The sequence below is a fragment of the Protopterus annectens genome, chromosome 1.part0 (genome assembly GCF_019279795.1).
Source record: "Protopterus annectens isolate FY-2018-M chromosome 1.part0, PAN1.0, whole genome shotgun sequence".
NCBI classification, from domain to species: domain Eukaryota; kingdom Metazoa; phylum Chordata; order Ceratodontiformes; family Protopteridae; genus Protopterus; species Protopterus annectens.
Window position 1 is genome coordinate 826,673,281 of NC_056725.1, and position 24,707 is coordinate 826,697,987.

At 35.6% G+C, this 24,707-nt stretch overlaps 1 protein-coding gene across 1 annotated transcript in view; it reads right to left on the reverse strand.

Moving 5' to 3' along the window:
- Positions 1–24,707, reverse strand: part of NOX3 (NADPH oxidase 3) — a 650,715-nt gene that overhangs the window by 291,134 nt on the left and 334,874 nt on the right. Inside the window, exon 10 of the mRNA XM_044063461.1 lies at positions 1,020–1,273. Coding sequence (XP_043919396.1) covers positions 1,020–1,273 — 254 coding nt within the window. The remainder of the gene's footprint in view (positions 1–1,019; positions 1,274–24,707) is intronic.

Here is a 24,707-nt window from a genome sequence, read left to right on the forward strand (position 1 = left end):
TATGCAGATAATTGAAAGTGCCAATTTGTTAAATCTCTGCTTACCTTATGCATAAGGGAATACATGAGCTGTTGATGGTTATGGTGTATTGCTCAATTAGAAATGGAAGGTGAAATCACTAGTGTAGTAAGGGTGAAGTGAGAGGGGCAATCATCCTGGGAGCCTGCTTATCCAGGATGTAATTCACAATCCTGAGCTCAAAAGGACCCAGCTACTCCTCTGGGTAAGATGCATACCAGTATGAATAATGGTATAAGCAGACCATGGGCATATTTATAAACACATTATTAATATTATACTATATGAATGGTGCTGGTGTGAAAGCACCTCTGTAGGACTTGCTACACTGATAAGGTACAGAATTTTATAACAGTAACTGCTACAGCTATAAGGGATTTTTGAGAGAAACCTGAAAGATGATCACTGGAGGCAGAAGAGGAAGAGCAGATAATGATGAGGAAGAATGGGATAGGGTGGGTGAGTTGCAGTGGGGGAATTATTAGGTGAAGCTAATTACAAAAGAGCTATTTAGTTTGGATGTTAGCGTGTTGTGAAAGCAAGTCCTTCATAGGGACTCACAGCTTGTAACTTACTTTGGTTCACCAAAACACCAACAATCTCCCTTCCTCTTCAGGCATCTAATTCTTATAATTCAACCATGAACTGTATGAACATCAAGCCAGGAAGGCAAACTGCATTTCTTATTTAAAAGACAGCCAGATAACACAGCATAGAATAGAAAATCATAAAAGCATATTGTAGTTTACATTCCTGCTGTATTTAGCAGCATTTCACAGATTAATAACTCATTTCTAATATGCCTACAATATTTAATTACACTAACACGACTATGTACTTACTTATAACCCTTCAATAAATGTGCTTAGATTGGATAGAATAAAAATGTATATTTCAAAAAAAAAAAGAAAAGTTTGCACAATTACTATCCATATTGATCCAGAGAATATTCTTAGATAGCATTAATACTAGTGATGTTACTATATGACAATTTTTAATACCTTGGTAACTTGCATGGGTTATCAAATGCTTTGTCATCAGCTGCGTATGTTTTATAGAATGCTGCTGTCCAATCTCCCACTACTCTGACATGTACACTAAAGTAGTCTTCCTCTGGTGAAGACGTCAGAGTGAAAGGGTGCCATTCCAAGTAAGAAACAGATGGGCACTGCAGGAGGACATACTGACCAGGCTCCATCCTGAAACCAGACTTTCTCATCTGGAGTTCTATAACTCTAGAAGGATGTTTCACTACCTAAAAAGTAAAAATAATTCCATAGGTCATTCAACATACCTGTAACCAGTTAAGACATATTTGTAATCAAGTTAAAATTTTCTCTTGCTTATAGGTACAACAGTATGAAAAGGACAGGAACATATAGTTATTAAATGCCAGAATAAATTTTACAGTTAGTGTGAACATAACCTAATTGGAGTGCTGTGATAGCCTCCCTTATTTTCACTTAGAAATAAATAACACACCTATCAAGTTGTTATTAATGCTGATGGTTAGAGTATTGTATATATAACGCATCTGTTATGAGGTATTGTGAATGTATGAACAATAGTTACCAGTACCATTCATATGAAGCATAATGCATTTCAGAAAGACCACAGTGGCTACGACGATCACTGTGTCTATAGAACAAGGATGTGCAGAGCTTGAGTAGGGGTGTAAACACAGAGATACAGCAAGACCTCCACAGTGAGGTTTTAGAGGTCCCTTAATGTTTACATCACTGCAAATATACTGCAGAGCTGCTGGGCACCCCATCCATCAGGCCCTACCACTCTTAACATACAAGCATAATAAGGATGCAATCTGTAGGAGATAATTTGGCAGTTGCAAGTAAATCTGCAGAAATGTCAGTACCATACATGCATGATAACAAGTGCATTCTGGGAAAGTATGTACATGTGTTAAAGAGAAATACTGTAGCATAGTGTATGAGCATATCTGCATATAACACCATGTCATAGATATACCACTTATTCTTAACAGTGCAAGATACATCGAGAGACTATAAAAGTACCTGATGTGTTAATGTATATGACATCCTGCACAAGAACATTCTTTCTCTTGCATTTTTATGATATAAGTGTTGTTATATGCATATCTGTCTATGTATATATGTGTGTGTATGTATATAGTGAGAGAGATATTTAGGTGCACGTGTGGATTTGTATGAATGCATGTATATGTATGTGTACATATAACTGAATGTAAATATATATGTAGAGAGAGACAGTCAGATATGCAAACACATACATGTGTGTATGTATGTATACACACACACACACACACACACATATATATATGTGTGTGTGTATATATATATATATATATATATATATATATATACACACACACACACACACACATAGGGTGCCCAGTACAGATCAAATTTGTTGATAAATTGAAGCCAGTATTATCAACACACTTGGGTCAACATATACAGATGGGTGACAAATGTGCAAGATCATCAGTTCCTGGGGTAAGGGGATATGCCCTTTCTATGAGGAGTGTGCAATCTCAAGTTAATATATATAATTAGCAGGGGGTGTGGGGGGTGTAGGGTGGCTTGCCCCTGGAAAAAACACCCTGTTTTGTTTGATAAGTTTAAAGGATTAGCCTTACTTCATGCACAGTAGCATGTTAAAGTATTTTTGATGATGTAGTATGTCGACATTAAGTAGATTGACCTTTGTTTGGATTGATTAGTAATAGAAGATCCATATATATATATATATATATATATATATATATATATATATATATATATATATATACATATATGTGTGTGTGTGTGTGTGCTTGTGTGTGTCCATTGTGCCTCCTTGTTTGTTCAATATATTGAATGAGGCCTGTTTTATCAAACTGCAAGGAGAGTTACAAGATGCTATTATTTGCTCTGTGGATCTCTACTCAGTGGAAAATGGATTTTGCCTTTAGCCACTGTTTTGTGATCTTAGAGTTGGTATTAACATAGATAATTAGCAGGGGTTGTGGGGGCACAAGGAGAATGCCCCCCTGCATAAAATGCTGTTTCTCTGTTGTTTTTTTTTTTTTATTTATTGAGTGTTGACCATTTGTTGTCAATGCAGTGTATGGCGACATAGTGAGTTTGCGATGTAAGATATAATCTTATGGGTGTATGTTGCGTTCTTGAATAAGCAACATCTTGAATTGTAAGTTATCAAGTATAACTGCTCGAAATTTGCCACATCAAAAAAGTAAACTATTTATTTATTTATTTATTTTTTGCAGGGGGGCAAGCCACCCTGCACCTTGCACACCTCCCACTAATTATACACAACACCAAGGTTGCACTACAGTGGGGAAAGGGCAAATTCCCTAATCCTCACTGTAGCAGTCTCACAAACACTAAAGCTGGCATGTTCAAGAAGCTGATTTTCAATCAATTGTACCAGGTTTTAGGTGTGTGTGTGTGTGTGTGTGTGTGTGTGTGTGTGTGTGTGTGTGTGTGTGTGTGTGTGTGTGTGTTTACATTTGCATATGCATGTAAGTCATGTGAACTACATGACAGATGTTAATGTATGTGGGATCCTGCATGTATAACTCCAGTGTATGCACATATACCAAGACATGATGGAAAAAATTCCAACAGGCTTAGAGGTAAAAACTTTTTTTTAAATAAATAGAACAAAAAAAAAACTTTCCAGAGCCAAAACAGGATTAAGCTTTCATTAATAACATAGACTGGTTGTAATTTTGGTAATCAGATAAACCAGTTCTACATAAATCTGTCTATTAGCGTGAGATTTGTTCGCAGTCATACCTCTCACTCTGCTGACACTGAAAATAGATAAAAAGGCTTTTTAAAGGTACGTCCACCGAAAATGTGTGCATCTAATTAGCATAAATTTGAATACCAACTAGCATTTACCTCTTCCCACTTCCATTAGGATTGTGGTATACTACTCAGAAACACAAGTTTAAAAATCCCAGCATAACAAAAATGAAGCGAAAATATAAGCATATTATCAACTGCACAGTGTAAAATATGTAGCATTGAATATTTATATATTCATATAATATGAATATTATTGCAAGAATCTATCTCACAGTCATTTATTTTTTATTCTGAAAGTGGGGGTTGCAACATGGGTCATCACTGTTTAAATTATTGGTTCTAACCGTTTGTTTAAAATCACCAAAATAACTGATGTACAAACTAAAAAAACAAACAAGAGTTCAGTGCCACAATAAAAGTGCAACAGTCTATTTTAATAACTTAAAAAAGCTGAATAAATGAGCGCTTTCGTCTGAGACACAGACTTCTTCAGATGAAAGCACTGGTGCCAAAAACCTAATTAAATACATTTTTCTTAATACAATAATTGCCAATCAATTAAACAATACACTTTCCAAATACAATTTTAAAGAAACATTCATCAACTAACCTCAGTAGAAATGTGTATATTGCATTATACTGCATATTGAATTCCAAACATCTCTTCTACTTGTTAAAATAAAACATAATACACAGCCCACTATTAAAATTTGAAAGACATTGTGTTGAAAAAACTTCAAAGAAAATAAAATCTAACATATATTACTTAAAATCCACTTTGTGTTGCATATTATTATTCATCTAATACAATCAGCTCTAGCTGTTAGAACAGATTTAATACTTATATATTCATTTAAACCTGGTGGCATATTCGCCCTAAGCCTAAGTTGCCATTTAAGTTCTTTGTTAAGCAAAAAGGTTTTAAAATTACCCCTGCCCCTGAAATTATTTTCCTTTACTATGTCAATAATGCCAAGCCTATAACCATTAAAAAGCGGACAGGTTGAACTGTGCTTATATAAAGCATTTGTAACTTTGCCTGTTTTAATGTCATATTGGTGTTCGTACATACGTTCCTTTTAAGACCTTTCTGTTTTCCCTATGTAAAATGCACAACATGATTTACATAGAGCTAAATAAACAACCATTTTGGTTTTACAGTTCCCTTTACAGAACTTAACCAAACTATTTAATCCATTATTTAACTTTATTGTAGGTTCACTGTAAATCATGGAACACATGTTACAATTTTCACAGGCAGTAGTTGCTCTAAATATTATAGAATTTGTATTAATATGCTCAAATGTCCTTTTAAAATTTCTACCAACTGTATATGTAAATATAGGGTTGTTGCCCACCCCATTAAACACTTCTTTATTAGTTTTAAATATATTCCAATGTGAAATCAATGTTTGTGTGTACACATCTGAAAAAGTGTCATATTGTATTATACAAGCTCTTTTGAAATTTTTTCTTTCTGTAACCTCACCATTACCCATTAACGGTTGCCCCAAAAGAGCCTTATATTTAACACCCCATCCTAAATACACCTCATTTAATACTTCCTTAATCATCTTAATGGGATAACCCCTTTCTACAAACATGTTACCAAGAAAGGTAAAGGCCCCCCTGAGGTCACCATATTCAGAGGTAATTCTTGTGATCCTCACCACCTGACCCTTAACAATACTTTTCTTTTGCACAGTGGGATGATTGCTTGAATAATGCAGTTAGCTATTGCACCATATGTTTTTTTCTATAAATATTGGACTTAAAACCTTTTGAGGCTTTACAAATAGTGACATCTAAATAATTTATACTCATGTCGTTGGAATAATGTGTAAATTTTAAAAAAGATGTACATGAATTCAAATATAACATAAAATCTTCTAAATTATCTGGTGTTCCATACCATAAGACAAAGATGTCATCCAAAAATCTTAAATATAGTCAAATATTTGAAAAGAAAGGACAGTTGAACACATGTCTATTTTCCCATTCTAGGAGAACCAAGTTGGCGAACACAGGTGTGCAAGCCGCACCCATGGCAACTCCGCTGATTTGTTGGTAATATTCCCCTTGAAAATGGATATAATTTGAATCTAATACTACTTCCATAAGTTCCAAAATTAGAATTATTTTATCCTTAGGTAAAGTGGAATACTTAGTCAAACTGTCCCCAAAATACTCATGCCCGTCATTCCTAGGGATACATGTAAAGAGATCACTAACATCAATGGTCAAGAATATACAGCCTTCTTTCCATAAATTGTCATTAATTTTACTGAGAAATTCCCATGAATCTTTTACCAAATGTGTAGTCCTGCTAATAATATCTTTAGTATAATGATCAATGTACACTGCTAAGGGATGTGTCTTTGAATTTTTCGCTGATACTATTGGTCTAAATGGTGGTTCAAAAATTGACTTATGTACCTTAGGTATTCCAAATATATTGGGAATAACAGGGTATTCTTGTTTCAAAAACGTGTACGTCTTGTCATCAATTCTATTTTCAATAAGATATTCTTCTAATAAAGAATCAATTCTGCTATATCCAATATTTATCTCATTAATAGAAACAGGTACATAGGTTTTATTGTCCAAAATAATATTGGTAATTACATTATTATATTCCTCTTTATTGTATAAAACTACTCCCCCACCTTTATCCGGTTTCATAATACGAAAAATATCCTGAGTCTGTAATTCTTCCAACAATCTTCCTTCCTCATTAGTCAGGTTAGAATTTTTGGTTTGCCATCTATTTTGGGCATATAAATCATATAATTCTTCTGTAACTATCTTTTCAAACATATGCAATACTGGGTGAAGTGGGGGGTTGAATGTACTACTCCTTACCAACTCATTATAATGACCACCATTATTTGCAGCTTCATTATTATACAAGATTTTTAAATTTAATTTCCTTAAATGTAGTTTTACATCAACTAGGTGGTTAGCCATATCACCATATTGTGATTTCACAAATTTGAAACCTTTTGAAAATAATGAAAAATGTAATTTGGTCAAAGTGCAAAATGTATAATTAAAAATTTTGAATCCATTGTACTCATTAATAATGCCCTTGAAGTCATTAGAAATACTTATTTCCCTTTCCTCACCACTTTTTTCCACTCGTATTCCTTCCCATAACTGTTGCTGAAAAGTCCCGGAGCTGATGGAAATCTGCTTTTGCTTGCTAGCCTTTCTGATCTTCTGGGTCCTAAAAAAGGTTCATCCTCCTGATTAAATGAATCTAATTCATCTAATGGTCTGTGTGTATTCCTATCTATTCTATATGGACCATTATTAACACTACCTTCGTCATACCTCTCAGTATGATCAGGTTCAAAACGTGTTTTCTTATTATACCCTTTATCCCCACTGTTCACTTTGATTTTAGGTGGACCTGGGTATGCCTTCCCTAGCTCATACTGTCTCTTATCTCGAGCGTATTTCCTTTGTTTAGTTTGAAAAACATTTAACACTTTTTTATCAATCTTAATCAAAATTCTATTATACAAATCCTTATATTCACCAAACAATAAGCCATTTATAATATCAGCATTCAATGTATTAGTTTCGGTTTCCAGCTCAAGCAGTGTACAGTCATTGTTTTTAATCAGTCTTTCAACCAATCTTTTACCACATTTGTCAAAGAAACTGTTCCATTCTATAATTACATCTTCAGAATACAAAATACCAAATGGATATTTATATACCCTTAGTCCTTGTGGTATAATGTTGTTTTTCACACAAAACTTTAGATAATTATTGTCTTTTTGTAGGCGCTTTAATTTATAGAGTTTTTTCTCCAAGAGAAAAATCATTTCTTTTAATGTCAATGAGTTTTCCTTAGACGCCTCTGACCCATAATATGCTGTCGACAAAGGAAATTTACTATCAAAATTAAATGTCTTAGTTACCACATCTTTATAGCTCAAACCTGTTGTAAAATTAGTGGCAACATTAGAACTAGAGGCGTTTAAATCACCATTAAAATCATTTAATACACGTTGTGTATTAGGCAATGCAGTACCTTTTTTAAAAGAATCATATTCATGCCATAAATTACAGCGTTGCCTCACAACCGGCTTCGTAGACACAGCAATAATCTTTCCTGATGTATTCTCCTTGCTAGCTCCAAAAGTACCCGTTCGCGTTCGTACACCACCATTACTCTCCATGTTCGAGCGTGGAGACGACGTCATCACGGCAGTACCATCGACATCACCAGAAGCAACCTCCTCACCAGAAACTGGAGCGCCATCTACAGGATCCTTTTGGCTCAACAATTCAATGAGCCTAGTTAAGTCACCTTTCACCGAGCTCAGCTCCGTACGCATCTGGTTTACTTCGTTATGAATGCCATCGATAGATCCAAGATGCAAATCCTCACATTCCACCAATGTGAAAGAATCATTTTGAGAAATGTTCATCACGGCACCAATGCTAACAATACAAATAGACCAACCACTTGAATGCGGCCACTGGCACCAAAAAAACAAATAAAATCACCAAAATAACTGATGTACAAACTGAAAAAACGAACAAGAGTCCGGTGCCACAATAAAAGTGCAACAGTCTATTTTAATAACTTAAAAAAGCTGAATAAATGAGTGCTTTCGTCTGAGACACAGACTTCTTCAGATGAAAGCACTGGTGCCAAAAACCTAATTAAATACATTTTTTCTTAATACAATAATTGCCAATCAATTAAACAATACACTTTCCAAATACAATTTTAAAGAAACATTCATCAACTAACCTCAGTAGAAATGTGTATATTGCATTATACTGCATATTGAATTCCAAACATCTCTTCTACTTGTTAAAATAAAACATAATACACAGCCCACTATTAAAATTTGAAAGACATTGTGTTGAAAAAACTTCAAAGAAAATAAAATCTAACATATATTACTTAAAATCCACTTTGTGTTGCATATTATTATTCATCTAATATAATCGGCTCTAGCTGTTAGAACAGATTTAATACTTATATATTCATTTAAACCTGGTGGCATATTCGCCCTAAGCCTAAGTTGCCATTTAAGTTCTTTGTTAAGCAAAAAGGTTTTAAAATTACCCCTGCCCCTGAAATTATTTTCCTTTACTATGTCAATAATGCCAAACCTATAACCATTAAAAAGCGGACAGGTTGAACCGTGCTTATATAAAGCATTTGTAACTTTGCCTGTTTTAATGTCATATTGGTGTTCGTACATACGTTCCTTTAAAGACCTTTCTGTTTTCCCTATGTAAAATGCACAACATGATTTACATAGAGCTAAATAAACAATCATTTTGGTTTTACAGTTCCCTTTACAGAACTTAACCAAACTATTTAATTCATTATTTAACTTTATTGTAGGTTCACTGTAAATCATGGAACACATGTTACAATTTCCACTGGCAGTAGTTGCTCTAAATATTATAGAATTTGTATTAATATGCTCAAATGTCCTTTTAAAATTTCTACCAACTTTATATGTAAATATAGGTTTGTTGCCCACCTCATTAAACACTTCTTTATTAGTTTTAAATATATTCCAATGTGAAATCAATGTTTGTGTGAACACATCTGAAAAAGTGTCATATTGTATTATACAAGCTCCTTTGAAATTTTTTTTTTTTTTTTTTTTTTTTGTAATTTTATTTTAGAAACCAGTACTATTTCTATCAATAACCACAGTATTAGAATATTGGGAAAATGTAATTGTCATACTGAGAAAGTAGTTTATTGTGCCCTGTGTACCCATTTCACTTGTTTCTATGTTGGGAAAACAGAGAGAAAATTAAAAGACTGTATGGGTGAACATATTAGAGCTATTAGAGACAACATTGAAACAAATGCATTGGGAAAACATACCTTCTTAAATCCTACACATTCATTTAATTTTTTTTGTCTTAGATACCTTAAAAAGTAGTAGTAGGGGTTGAGCCTGGCAAATCATCCTAAAGAAAATGGAGTTAGGATGGCAAATTCGCCTGAGTGCACATTTTTGGCCAGGGTTGAATGGATCGCTATCCTTAGGTAGTGGTTTGAAATGAAAAGCTCTAGAACGATGATTTGTTGATGCTTTATGAATTTTCATCATTGAATGCATCATTGCATAATTTGTCTTGTTATATTGATATACTTGAATTATATAAATAGTGTTTAGGACTTATTCATGTTATTTTATTTAACTTATATGAATTTCTGCTTTTGCTTTGTTGCTTGAGTTTGTATATAAAAGTGAGGGGGTGTGCCATCTTTACTTGATTGCAGGGAGATGGACAAATAGGAATGCTGCTTGTATTTGTGAATGTTTTTAAACTAAAAGGAAATGATGTATTACTTATCAGAGGAAGTTTGTAATAGCTACAAACGAAATTGCTTATTCTTAAGTGAAGTTTGAATTTTATCAGCAAATTTTAATAAATTGTGTTTTTTACTGCCTGCCCAGATCTACATTTTTGGTATTTCTCTGATAAACTGTCTACCTCACATAACAATACCAAACATTTTTGGAAGTCTGTCTCCTCTCTATTTAACCCAGGCACCATCCAAAACCCATCCCCTGCACCAGTAAAAAGCCCACAAGAAATCTCCCAAGCCTTTAATACCTACTTCATCTCTACCATTCAAAAGGTACTTAAAGACTGCCCATCCACCTCAAACATACACATTCCAACCCCAACAGAATACACCCCCACTATACAACCAGACAACTTCTTCACTATTCAACTTGTACCCACCTCTCTGATTTTGAAATTCCTAAAGCAACTCAAATCTTGCTCTCTCTCTCTCTCTGCAGATACCCTTCCCCCAGAATATCTGCAAACAGCAGCTAGCGCAATAGCATTTCCAGTTACCATTCTTATAAATCGCTCTCTCACTGAATCTTATGTTCCTCTCCTATGGAAAAGATCCATCATTACCCCACTACACACAGGGGGAAACTCCCATGATCTTTCCAACTACCACCCTATCTCTGTACTCTCTCCTCTATCTAAAATCTTGGAAAAATGTGTTCACTCACAACTACTTAAACACCTCTTAAATAATGCTCTTCTATCCCCTACCCAACATGGTTTCCGGCCAGACCATAGCACCATTACTGCCCTATTATCTTTCACAGAATCTGTCAACAAAGCCTTGGATGCAGGCCATCCTACCTCAGTAATCCTATTAGACCTATCTAAGGCCTTTGACACAGTGTCGCACGCTAAGCTAGTAAACTAACTATCAGCACTGGGTTGCTCCCCAAAATCCCTCAGCTGGTTTACCTCCTACCTACCAAAACAGGGAACAATCTGTAAAATGGTTAAATGCACAATCTCAGTACCAACTTAACAATATAGGAGTAAGACAGGGACCCATTTTAGGACCACTACTGTTCAATGTCTTCATCAATGACCTGCATAAAGCCTCCCTAATCCAGAATATCATCCATTACCGATGATTCAACACTTATAGCCACCTCTAAATTTTTCTCAGACCTCCTCACACTTATACAACAGGCTTTTACCGCTATTGAAACATGGCTTATTAAAGCACAATTGATGCTAACCCCCTTCCAAAAAAAACTAGCTTTTAATTTTCTCAACAAAACCACCCAACATTGACTTCAAAATCCTGGCTAAAGATGGCACAGAAATTGAGCTAGTGAACAGTCAAATTGCTAGGTATAACAATAGATGATAAACTCACATAAAAACAACACATCCTAACTGCACTCAAAAAAACACATTTCAAACTAGGTAAACTATATTGCCACAAACTCTACCTGGATAAATATACCAAAATAAAACTAGCCAATACCCTACTCATCCCCTCCCTTTTATATGGTAGTGCCATTTTCACTAACCTGCACAGAGCCATTAGTAATAAATTACAATCATGTTATAACAAAATAGCCAAATTCACCTCCGGAAAATCTTACCGCTCTCATCACTGCCATGCCATCACTGAACTAAGATGGCTAGAGTTTTCCCACCATCTACAATACACCCAACTAACCTTAGCCCACAAACTAATTTCTAAACCAAATGACTGCCCTGCCCTTAACTCAATCCTACAAACATACACCCCCACTATAACACTAAGATCCTCCTGCAAACTGAGGCTCACAGTAACCAAAGCCAACAAAAGAGCAGGACAATGCCTCTTTTCTCATACCATAGCTAAGCTATGGAACAACCTTCCATCTGAAATAACCCAGACTGATCACCGAAAAACTTTTAAGGCAGCCCTAAAAACACATTATCTAGACAATCCATCCTGCACCTGCCTTAAAAGCAAACCTCCTTAAACAATATAATTCACCAAATACTACAATGACAAAATCTTAGCAAAAAACAGTCTTCACATTTATTAGTGTATTCTTACTATATAGGAGACTGGACTCTTGCCAAAGATTGAAATGATGTAACACTACTATTCAATTGTAAACTTCTTGTTTTATTGTTTCACCTGTCTGAGATCCCAGTAATAGTGATATTCACCAAATAGGTGGAAAAAACAGGCTTCCACAAATAAAACTGATGTTTTATTGCATAAAAAATACGTTGAGCGCTTTCACCCACTAAACGCAGGCTTCATCAGAACAAAGAATAATCAATGTTATGCTCTTTAAGTACTCCTTTTGGTGCCAATTTTCAACAGACAATTAAAGGAGTATAACTTATAACAATAAATATAAAAACTTCATAATAATAAAACTTCTATAACCATAAGTTATATAACAATGTAGTTATTCATTTTCATACAAAGCCTAAAAATATATACCCTATACATAAAAATGTGTGTTTCTATAAATATAATATATGTGTATATTTTTGTATTTTGTGTATGCACTACATTATAATGAGCATGAACAACCGTGTCAATAATTCTCTAGAATTGGTTTGACTGATATGAAGTCATTCAGTCCCGGGGGGGTAGTGGCATCCGTGAGTAATTGCCAATAACTCTCTCTAAATGCAAGTTTACTTTTAGTGTTACCCCCCCTGGGATTAGTCCTTACAACTTCTAATATACCAAATCTAAACTGATGATCAGTACCTTTTTTCATAATGTGTCTGGCTAGTGCATTTTTATCATCTTTAGTCCTTATGCTATATATATGTGAATAAATCCTTTTCCTAAAATGCTGCTCAGTCTTTCCAATGTAATAGCTAGGACACATTGAGCATACTGCCAGATACACTATGAATTTGGTATTACAGTTACCTTTCTTAAAGAATATTTTCGTTCTATTATAGTTACTTAAAACTATTTTTTTGTCCTCCATAATGTAACTACACTGTGAACACGCACCACATTTAGAAGTATGAGTGTTCCTCTTATTGTCCTGTGCTTTGGAGCCCTTTTCTAAAATACTTTTCAAGTTCTGTCCCATCTTAAATACAAAACTTGGTTTAGTTCCTAACAATTCTGTCATCTCATCATTTACTAATAATGTATCCCAGTGTTTACTCATAATTTCCTTAATTTGACCACTACTGTGTCCATATTCAATAATACAAGATCTTTTGTAAGCATCATTGGCTTTACACATTGTACCAGAACCTAATCCTGGTGTGGAACTGTATTTTGTTCCTAATAAAGGAGCAAATTTTGATCCCCATTGTTCCATCACTTGTTTGCTAATTTTTTTGCTAATTTTTTCCATCATTTGCAAGTTGTAACCTCTATCCAAAAATAATGAAGTAATAAACTGGATCTCTTGAACCATTTCAGTATAAGATGACGTCATTCTCATTGCTCTTATACACTGACCTTTGTATATATTTATTTTGGTTCTTTTTGGATGACAACTTCCAAAATCTATGTATGAATTAGTAAACGTTTTTTTCCTGTAAACTCTGGAATAATATTTGTTGTCCTTTCTAATTATCATTGTATCCAAATATGGGACTCCTATGCTACTACTAGTAGATGTAAACTTCAAATATGGACTACTATTATTCAAATATGTAATGAATTTGTCTAATGAGTCTTGATTTCCTTCCCAAATGATATAAATATCATCTAAGAAACGTGAATAATATTTTATTCTAACTTGATATTCACTTTTAAAGATAGTTTCTTCTTCCCAATTAAGCATGACCATGTTAGCGTATATGGGGGCACATGCTGCCCCCATAGCTACGCCCTTGGTCTGCCTAAAAATTTCTCCTTCATAAAAAATGAAATTGTATTCCAGTACAATTGACATTAATTCATTAATAAATTTTATTCTATCCCATTCTAAATTGCTATGTCTGTATATACTTTCACTAAAAGCTTCTAAACCTTCTTGCTTAGGGATGCACATGAATAAATCTATAACATCAATAGAGGTAAAAATTAGATCATGTTTGTCCAAATATATGGGAAATTTACTTAAAAATTCCCATGAATCTTTTACCATGTGCTCTACATTATGGTAAACATGTTTGAGTAGGGAATCTATGACCATCCCTAAAGGGAATGTTTTTGACTTACTGCCTGATATTATAGGCCTAAAAGGGGGGTCATCAACATTTTTGTGGACCTTAGGTATGCCCACCATTGTAGCCATAATTGGAAATTCCACTTTAAGAAATTGGTACATGTCATCAGTTATTCGATTATCTAGATAGAATTCCTCTAAAAACAGGTCAATCCTTCTGTACGCAATATTTAATTCATTAAGAGATGTTGTTTCATAATTACCTGAGTCATGTAAAATCTCATGTATTTTGGTGTTGTATTCCATACTATCATAGACCACAATGCCCCCTCCTTTGTCGGGTTTCATAACCCTAAGGTTGTTAGCTGAAGTAAGTTCTTTCAAAATATTTATTTCCTCACTAGAGAGATTTGTCATAGGTTTTTTCTCCCTCAAAATCCTACTTTTTCTATAAATCTCTTGAGTCACTAATTTTTCATATCTCTGTACCTCTTTATTCATAAGTGGTATGAAGGTGCTTCTTTTCTTTAATACTGTGTCGGTAAAATCAAGCATAATATCAGCTTTTTTGTTATTGTCCTTGAACATCAAAGATAAATTTAATTTTCGTATGTATTTTTTAAAATCACACAAACAGTCTGCAACTTTAAAGCTAGTGTCAGGTATAAACTTCATACCTTTGGAAAAAAGGCTGAAGTGTGCTTTGTTTAGCTTTAAACTAGTGTAATTGAAAATCTGAAAATTATTGTAAGAATTTATATGACCAGTTTGAGTAATGTCATTATCTGTATCATGTACTATGTTCTCTTCCGTGTTATCAACAGATACTTCTTTAATTGTTTTCCTAAGAAAAGGGAAATTTCCTACCTCCATGTCTTTGCTTTCATCCATCTTTTTTGTCCACCCCTGTTGTACCCCTCCTGAAAATTTTCCTGTCTATCATTATAATAAGTGGAATTTTCCCCTTCATATATATCTTTGTCTCTGTTGTTATGATACACCTTCTTATACTGTGGTTTTGAGATATATGTTCTCCAATTATATACTCTCCCTGTCTTATACTGTTCTATGTCTCTTGTCATTTTTTTACTTTTCTTTTCATATATTTTCAAAGTTTTACTCTGTGCATGTTCAAACTGTTTGGTATATAACTTCTCCCAACTAGGGAACATTAAATCTTTTACTATTTTATCATTCATATACTCAATTTCATTCAAGATTTTACATAATTTAACATCATTATACTTGATTAACATTTTCATATAGTCTATCCCAAACCTGTCAAATAATTGATTAAAGTCCGCACATACTTCATCCGTTGTGTCAATTCCCATAGGCATTTTAAAAAAACGAAGTCCCATAGGGACCAATTTGGAATTTATACAATGCAATAAATATGAATTATCTAATTTAATAGCGTTGATCAAATTTAATTTTTTTCCAAAATCATAAATCATATCTTTCAATGCCCCTTGATACTGGTGCTGTGATTTTAAATTAATTTCTTTGTATTGTTCAAACGCACACTCTTTGTCTAAAAAATCTTTAAGACAACTCTGCTTGGTAAACTGCTGAGCATGAGTGCTACGTTTTACGTTGTTATCGGAAAAAACAGTACCTTTATTAGCGTGTTCTTTGGTAGCAGCATTGGCGTAAGTTCTTATATTGTTGCTACACTTTGGTCTGGCCCCAGTTCTTCTCGCTTCCTCCGTGAAATTACTGAAGGAGAAATCAAATGTGAAGTCCGTGGGAGCGAGTCTGCTGGAAAACACTTCATTAGAATCTCCCGCACATCGCAGATCGATGTCTTGCCCAGATCTATCCCTACATACTTGACCATTAGGTATTCCTGGCGACGAGGTAAATACGAGTTCCTTCTGCGTCTCCGCTAGTTCAACAGTACCTCTTACTTGCTTCCGGTTGTCCATGCTCGTAAACTGTTTTCTAGTGTCCCCGTTAAGGTAAATCTCTTCGCCAACTGGTGGATGATTTACTTCACTGTTAGGTGACTCTCCTTTACGTTCTACCATTAGATTCACCAGGTGAAATAGTTTGCTCACCTCACCCCTCAACGATTGTAGCTCCGAACGCAAGTCCTTGAGCTCGTCTTCTTTCGTAGAGGGAGCAAACTCACAAATATCTGGGGTCTCATCCATAACAACTGAAAATGAAAAAAACGTTCTTGCAACCAACGAATATAAAAAGTGACGTGTAGAAGAACCACACGTCTGAGATCCCAGTAATAGTGATATTCACCAAATAGGTGGAAAAAACAGGCTTCCACAAATAAAACTGATGTTTTATTGCATAAAAAATACGTTGAGCACTTTCACCCACTAAACGCAGGCTTCATCAGAACAAAGAATAATCAATGTTATGCTCTTTAAGTACTCCTTTTGGCGCCAATTTTCAACAGACAATTAAAGGAGTATAACTTATAACAATAAATATAAAAACTTCATAATAATAAAACTTCTATAACCATAAGTTATATAACAATGTAGTTATTCATTTTCATACAAAGCCTAAAAATATATATATACCCTATACATAAAAATGTGTGTTTCTATAAATATAATATATGTGTATATTTTTGTATTTTGTGTATGCACTACATTATAATGAGCATGAACAACTGTGTCAATAATTCTCTAGAATTGGTTTGACTGATATGAAGTCATTCAGTCCCGGGGGGGTAGTGGCATCCGTGAGTAATTGCCAATAACTCTCTCTAAATGCAAGTTTACTTTTAGTGTTACCCCCCCTGGGATTAGTCCTTACAACTTCTAATATACCAAATCTAAACTGATGATCAGTACCTTTTTTCATAATGTGTCTGGCTAGTGCATTTTTATCATCTTTAGTCCTTATGCTATATATATGTGAATAAATCCTTTTCCTAAAATGCTGCTCAGTCTTTCCAATGTAATAGCTAGGACACATTGAGCATACTGCCAGATACACTATGAATTTGGTATTACAGTTACCTTTCTTAAAGAATATTTTCGTTCTATTATAGTTACTTAAAACTATTTTTTTGTCCTCCATAATGTAACTACACTGTGAACACGCACCACATTTAGAAGTATGAGTGTTCCTCTTATTGTCCTGTGCTTTGGAGCCCTTTTCTAAAATACTTTTCAAGTTCTGTCCCATCTTAAATACAAAACTTGGTTTAGTTCCTAACAATTCTGTCATCTCATCATTTACTAATAATGTATCCCAGTGTTTACTCATAATTTCCTTAATTTGACCACTACTGTGTCCATATTCAATAATACAAGATCTTTTGTAAGCATCATTGGCTTTACACATTGTACCAGAACCTAATCCTGGTGTGGAACTGTATTTTGTTCCTAATAAAGGATATTTTTTATGCAATAAAACATCAGTTTTATTTGTGGAAGCCTGTTTTTTCCACCTATTTGGTGAATATCACTATTACTGGGATCTCAGACGTGTGGTTCTTCTACACGTCACTTTTTATATTCGTTGGTTGCAAGAACGTTTTTTCATTTTCAATTGTTTCACCTGTAATATCTTCAATTTTGTATATATATATATATATATATATATATATATATTTTTTTTTTTCTTCCTGTTATATCAGTAACATTGTCACATTGTGTTTAATTATTTGTGTTCCTTTGTATTTTGCTTGTGGAGCTTTTTTCCCCGGGCCTCCACTGAAAATGGGTCTCTGACCCAGTGGACTTTCCCAGTCAACAAATGTTAATAAATAAATAAATAATAAATAAATACAAATGGTAGTTTGACTAAGAGCAAAGCTATTAGGAGTAGCTCACACAGTGTCACCAAATAAATATGCAAGTACTCTCAAACCTTAAATATCTCTACATAGATCAGCCACAATGAAAGGTTTAAATATATTTAATAATAAATAAAAGAACAAGACAATAGTAAATATATATTTACAGTGACATCATAGTTCAAAACCATAGGTAATATTTAAAACAACATTGCAGGAAAGTGTCAAATAAATAAATAAAATTATCTAAACTAAGCTTCACTATATTCCTGACTGAATTACTATACCCTAAGAACTTACTATTAGAGCAAGGCAGATGTGGTGAATGGATCTTCTAGTTGCTGTCAGGTCCAAGACAGAATACAGAATGCTCTGTCTCACTAAGAGACTTCTCAAAATAATATCTCAAATATTACTACTGGGATAGCTTGCAGAATGACATCACTTCTTGTCATCTGACTCGTAGTTCCCTGGTGAAACCCTCACTGCTGGAATCTGGCAGTATTTAGCATCTACCTGTGAAAATGCATAGCTCTCAGATCTTTAGCAGATGCTGGAAGTCATAAAACAATTGCATTCCTCCATATTTCAAGACTAATAATTAGTTCACCCTAAAGACAATACAGAAAGTTTCCTAGTACAGATATCGTGTCTCTTGCTGCATTGAAAACTGAAACATCTTTTATGGCCTAACCATAAAGTCATTTAATTTCAGTTATTTTTCTGAAGTTTGCTAGACTGAAGTTAACTTCCTGTATTCCAGTTTCTACTGTTAAAATATATACATTTAAACAGTTACAATAGTGCAAGTACATTTCTGTTCTGTTCCATTAGGGCACACTGTGGTTACATTTCAAACACAGTACTCTACAAATAAGTTTCAACACACACGTCTGTAAAAGCAGTTTGATATACACATGACCTACAGTTCTAATACATTTGTAACACAAACATTTTGTATAAATCATTTCAATATTCACCAATGATATATAATTATTTATAAAATTTCACCTAGCTGTGCTGGCAGTATCTCGCTTTGTCACAAGAACTAACAATGAAAGTGGAAAATGTGCAGTTCTAGCTAGTACTCAGACGAAAAAAATGACGAGCAGAGGAATCACATGTTCCAGGGAGTGCACATACCCAAGACATGATACAGGAAAGGCATACTATCTTAAAAGGGCCACTAATATGATTAAATCTGCTTTTTGGCCATAAAAAGAGTGGAAATGGGAGTTCAGAACATCAGGAAAAAGGGTCAACAAGCAGAAGACAATACACAAGGGAATCAAAGATAGTAAGGATGGGAGTGGGAAGAGGGAGAGGACAACTTTTTTGTGGGACAAGCACCCATTTTTTTTTTTTTTTTTTTGGTAAAGGTCATTTGAGAAGGACATAAGGGAAAGTGCAGATATAGTAAGAGGTTGAGGGTTAGTAGCAGGGGTAAATGCACAAATACACAAACATATAGACAAGACTGACAAAGAGGTGCTGACACACTGAGAAAGGAGAAATATTGTGGATTCATAGACATGCAAACAAAAGGAGGACACTGGTAATGGTGAGGACTGGGCAACAAATGGAAAAGGCACTGACACTGGGGGAGGGAACATCAGAACGGGGGTTAGGGTGGGTATGGCCTTCCATACTGCACTGTCGGTGTGATACCCAGGGTGAGATCAGCCAGAGCCTTCTGGTCAGACTCCCCACTGGGGTTTGCCTGGGGTGGTGAGGCTAGGGTTGGGCAGTGATGGAACTCTACCAGCTGCAACATAAGTCTTCCTAGGCATCTGATGTTGGCTTTGAGCTTCTGGTTTAACATATCCCACACCCCCTCCACCAACTCCCTGTATGTTATCTATTCCTGCCCACTGGCAGTGCACCACAGAGAACAATGTCACCCATGGCCAGTGAAACCACCAGGGCAGGAGAGGCAGCCACCTGTCTGTCTTTCACTACAGCCATCAGGAAGGCAGTCCAGGATGCTACTTGGAATAGTACAGGGGCTGGCTGGGTCAACTTGGGACATAAACCATAACCACAGTGACACTGCCATGATATCTCCTGTAGAAAATGGGAAAGAAAATGAAGAGAAATAAAATAACAAACATAAAATAATTTCAAAATAAATGGAATGGAGGGGAGATGGAGAAATAATCATTTGCTTAACATAAATATAATTAATATATAAACACATCTGATGAATGCTTCATACATATATATCCAGCAGTATGAAGTTACAGTCTGAATAACTGTGTAAGTGCTCGATGTAAACGTGCTATGCAGCAACATACTATCTGGTTAGAGTGGACACAGCAAGCAGTCCTGACACGTGCAGCTGTGAGTATGAAAGATTTGGGAGGGAGTACTGACTTGCCTTTACAGTGCTGGGACAATATGGTGACCTGTGCCCATCTGCCATCCTGTACCTGTCCTGATTTCTAATAATAGCTGGCATACAGCCAGGAATCAATATGCAAAGGTCACACACACAGACAACCTGAATATATCTACTGTTCATACTCTGAGTAGCACTCAAACTGCACTATGAATGCCCTGAACATCTTAACACAGGCACTTTTACCTGTCAAGGGTGACACACGTGCAAGCTGCTGCTAGTTGGCTAATACAGTGATGTGCATTGTTAAGACAACTGCATTAACAGAAAGAAATGAAATAATATGCAGCTGTTTTACTAGAACGTCGTTCAATTTTGTTCTGACACAGAATAATGTTCTCCTGTATAGCCTTCAGAGGTATGAAATAAAAAAAATCAGTAACATGTCTAAAACACATGTATTTTCTATGCAGAAAAGAGAAATCTATGATGATTGCATAAATGCTTAAAATGAATCTAGCTGCCCTTACTCTGACCTTTTTTTCCTACCAGCTAAGAAGGTCAGGATAGTACCCAGCAGGTCTCTGTAGTGCTATTTACACTACTCACCTGAATGAGGTATGCTAGGATGAGGTATGCTACTGACAGTAGGAACTGCTCTCATAAGACTGCGGCAGTCATCCACTTTGAGATCCTCATATTACTCCCCAGTCAGGTACACCCTGTAGTCCTTATGCAGTAGACAGAGTAAGATCTTAGATTCCTCGCTGAACTACTGGGTCACCCTGCTACAGTCAGTGCACTTAGAAGCTATGGCCATTCACGGGTTATCATTTCAGACAATTATAGCAGGCCTCTCACAGACATTTTATCTGACTTTCTCAACATGTGCCATGCAACATATGGCATCTCAGTAGTGTAACCTGTAATGAGATGTCCATAATGTAGTAGGAAAAATGTTGGCATGTCAGAAAAGTATAAAGGTGTGAAACATAGTGAACAACTGCGTACTGTAAAGTGGAAAATGGTACAAAATACCTGTAGACTATTTTTACACTTTTCTGTGTCTTGTTCTACAAAATCTTGCTTTTTCAGACAAAATCTTTTTCCTTTGCAATACATAAAACCACAGACTTGACTGACTGTATTTGGGATGTACTGTACTAAGAAAAACACATTTAGTTTTGTAAGCAGCTTATAGTGGCTAAATATCAGTGAAATGTGCTTGCATTATTCATAAAAGTAATGCTTAATAATCAGTTTTCTGTTTTTTTTCTTTCAAATGGCAAATAGTAAGACAATTTACAATGCATGTCAATTGTTTAGGAATTAACAGAATTTCTACATTTTTGCCTCATAATTATGGTCTGTTCCTCATAAAATTTGTGGTTTTCTAGTAAATAAATGACCCCCTGGATTCATTAAACTCCGTGCAAGAATAGTGCAACTGCTATTCCTACATGGAGCAGATCGTGCCTGTGTAGAACAGCAGTGTGCCTTGCATATTAATGAAGGTGTGCTGCTGTATTCTCCACAGGGACACAATCTGAGTACGAGTGCAGGGAGTGTGTCTGAGCATTGCTCACACAGTACACATGCTCCCTGCACTGTATAATTGCTGTACGGTAATCGCAAAGCAACTAACAGTGTCCGCAGACAAAATACACTAAAACCACACAAAAGCACAACCCCCCACAATGGTCCAGCACAGATAATGTCCAGAATGGTATGCCAGTGTACATGCTGGCATACCAAATAAGTAAGCATGTTCCAGAGAGGAACATTTAAACCAATTTCCCCATGTATGATGTAGTTGTCCAGATGTCCTGCCCTAAGATGCATAAAGCAATATGCATATCCCTACAGTATAAAAAACAATAAAACACTTGTTTATTTATTTATTTTTCCATCCCCAATAAAGTTTAGGCATAGCTGAGTGGGTGTGCATGTCGCACAGCTGTGTATAGCATAGCTGAAACTTTCAAAGGATCTAAATAGAAACATACAGCCAAAACAGTTGACGTGACATAGCATAGTAGTTAGAGCATTCACTTAGCATGTAGTCATTCACAGTCTGAGCCCCAATGCAGTCCATTTATTTTTATATGTGAAAACAGCACGAAAAGTATATATTTTTTAAAAATAGGTAGTGAATAATATATATTTGTTAACCAGGGTAGTGTAGCAGTTCCAAATGTGAGGTGTCGATGTAGTACAGATGTGAAGCCCCCATATAAACACAAGTGTCCCATACAGTATAGCCACAAAATAATATAATGTAATGAAAGCACATAGGTGATGTTATGGAAGGGAAACATACATATCATAAGATGTCATTAATAAGGAATCAATCCCACAATCAATAGTCCATAAAATGAAAGCTGAACAATGCTAAATTGTGCTCAGCTATGCTTAGGTGGAGTAAACATTGCTTAAATTTGTATGCTTAGCAATAATTAGCATAGCTAAGTGGATTTGCAAACTGGCAAGCAGTGCTTGCCATATCTAAACAATGCTTATCTTAGCTAAGTGGGTTTGCCCAACACTTAGCCTAGCTTAGCATATTCAAAACCATCCAATCATGGCAAAGTGTGGGAAATCAGCCCTATTTAAACCTTTCAGGTGGGAATACAGCCCATAACCAGTTGTAGCTCATCACTGCAGGCACTATAGCTGGTGTTGGTAAAGGTGTGCACTTTCGGGTGCAGCGCTGGGGCATTTAGGAGTCCAGGATCATGGTTGGGCTCCTAGTAAAAGACCATGAAGGGAGACCAGTACCAGGGCTCCAAATATAAAGTGGAGGCCTGGGACCATCTCGCACATGATCTCACCAGTGCCACTGGCATCCCTCGGACTGGTGAGTAGGTCCGGCACTACTTTGCTGACTTGAAGCATAGGAAGAGGGACCTCTTGGACCAGTGGGTCCAAGATGCATGGGCAAGGAATGTCCAGCTGTGTGTATGTATCAGTATCAATAAGGGTTTTCCAAAGTCCAGCACGTGTATGTGATGGATAGGTATGCATAAATGTTTCTCTATCTCCTGTACACGTGCAGATGAGAGGGTCATGAACATGGACACCCACACCAGCAGGCTGCTAAGGCTGTGTCGTGAGGCTGGTGAGTACAAATCTAGCTTGTAGTATTCAGGGCAAATAAATAGAAAGGAGTAGAATGTCACCTGTCAGTATTTAAAAATGGGTTTGGTTTGTACTGAATAAACGAGACATTAGCAGAGTAACAGTGATGTACATGGTATATATCAATAAAAATGTCAGTACCTGTCAATAAAAGTGAAAACACTGGACTGGTTGTGTTTACTTTGGTATGTGGTGGTATGACTCAAGATGTGTACAGTTTCTGCACAGCAACTATAGCTCTGAAAGCATTACATAATTAAGGCTCATTTGACAATGATTGTGGAGCTGTAAAGCAGGAGATTAACTATATGAAATGTTCCATGAACCAAGATCTGATACCTGAATAGGAATGTTGCATTAACCAGTATTTTCCAGACTGTGCCATTTCAAAGTAGGAATACACAGTATAAGGACTATCTGCCATGCATGACTGTCAAAATTACAAGGTCAGATTATACAACCAAGAGAATATTAGGCAGAAAACAGTCAAACAAGAGACAGCAGTTTCTCAATAGCTCATTCTAATAAAACACATATGTTGTTCTATTTTTTGCACAAACAGGCATGGTTCGAATCCTGGTAGTGGTAGTACGCTGCATGCATAATTTCACCCAGGAATATATGAATATGTATAGAAACAGCCAGGTAGTGTTAACAGAAATTTCCTTCACAGGTCTGCCAGGTAAGAAAAGGTATATCTTAGCTGTAAGAAGACTGTACGTATACACTGTGTACAACATCCGCTGTTCAACCTCAAGGCTGCAAATGACAGCAAGATAAGTACATACACCAAGTAGTCTCCTCCAAGAAATGTCCATCAAGTGTCATGATAATGCAGCTAGTGGTCACTGCCACCCACACCCAGGGTGACCAATAGAAATCAAGGCATAGTATAACGGTAGTACACACACAGTATGAGTGCACATCTGTAACCCTGACTATGTGAATATGGGTAGAAACAGCCAGGTAGTGTTCACAGAAATTTCCTCCACAGGTATGTCGGGTAAGAAAAGGTATATCTTAGGTGTAAGAAGGCTGTACTTATACACTGTGCGCAAACATACCACTGCCCAACCCAAGGCCATAGGTTGATGTAAAGTGAGGTAATACCTGGAGAGTAACTATTAGAGCAATTATCATTAAAGTTGTGAGGAATTGAAACCTATACAGTTGTTGATTGATATCTCTCTCTCTCTCTTCCA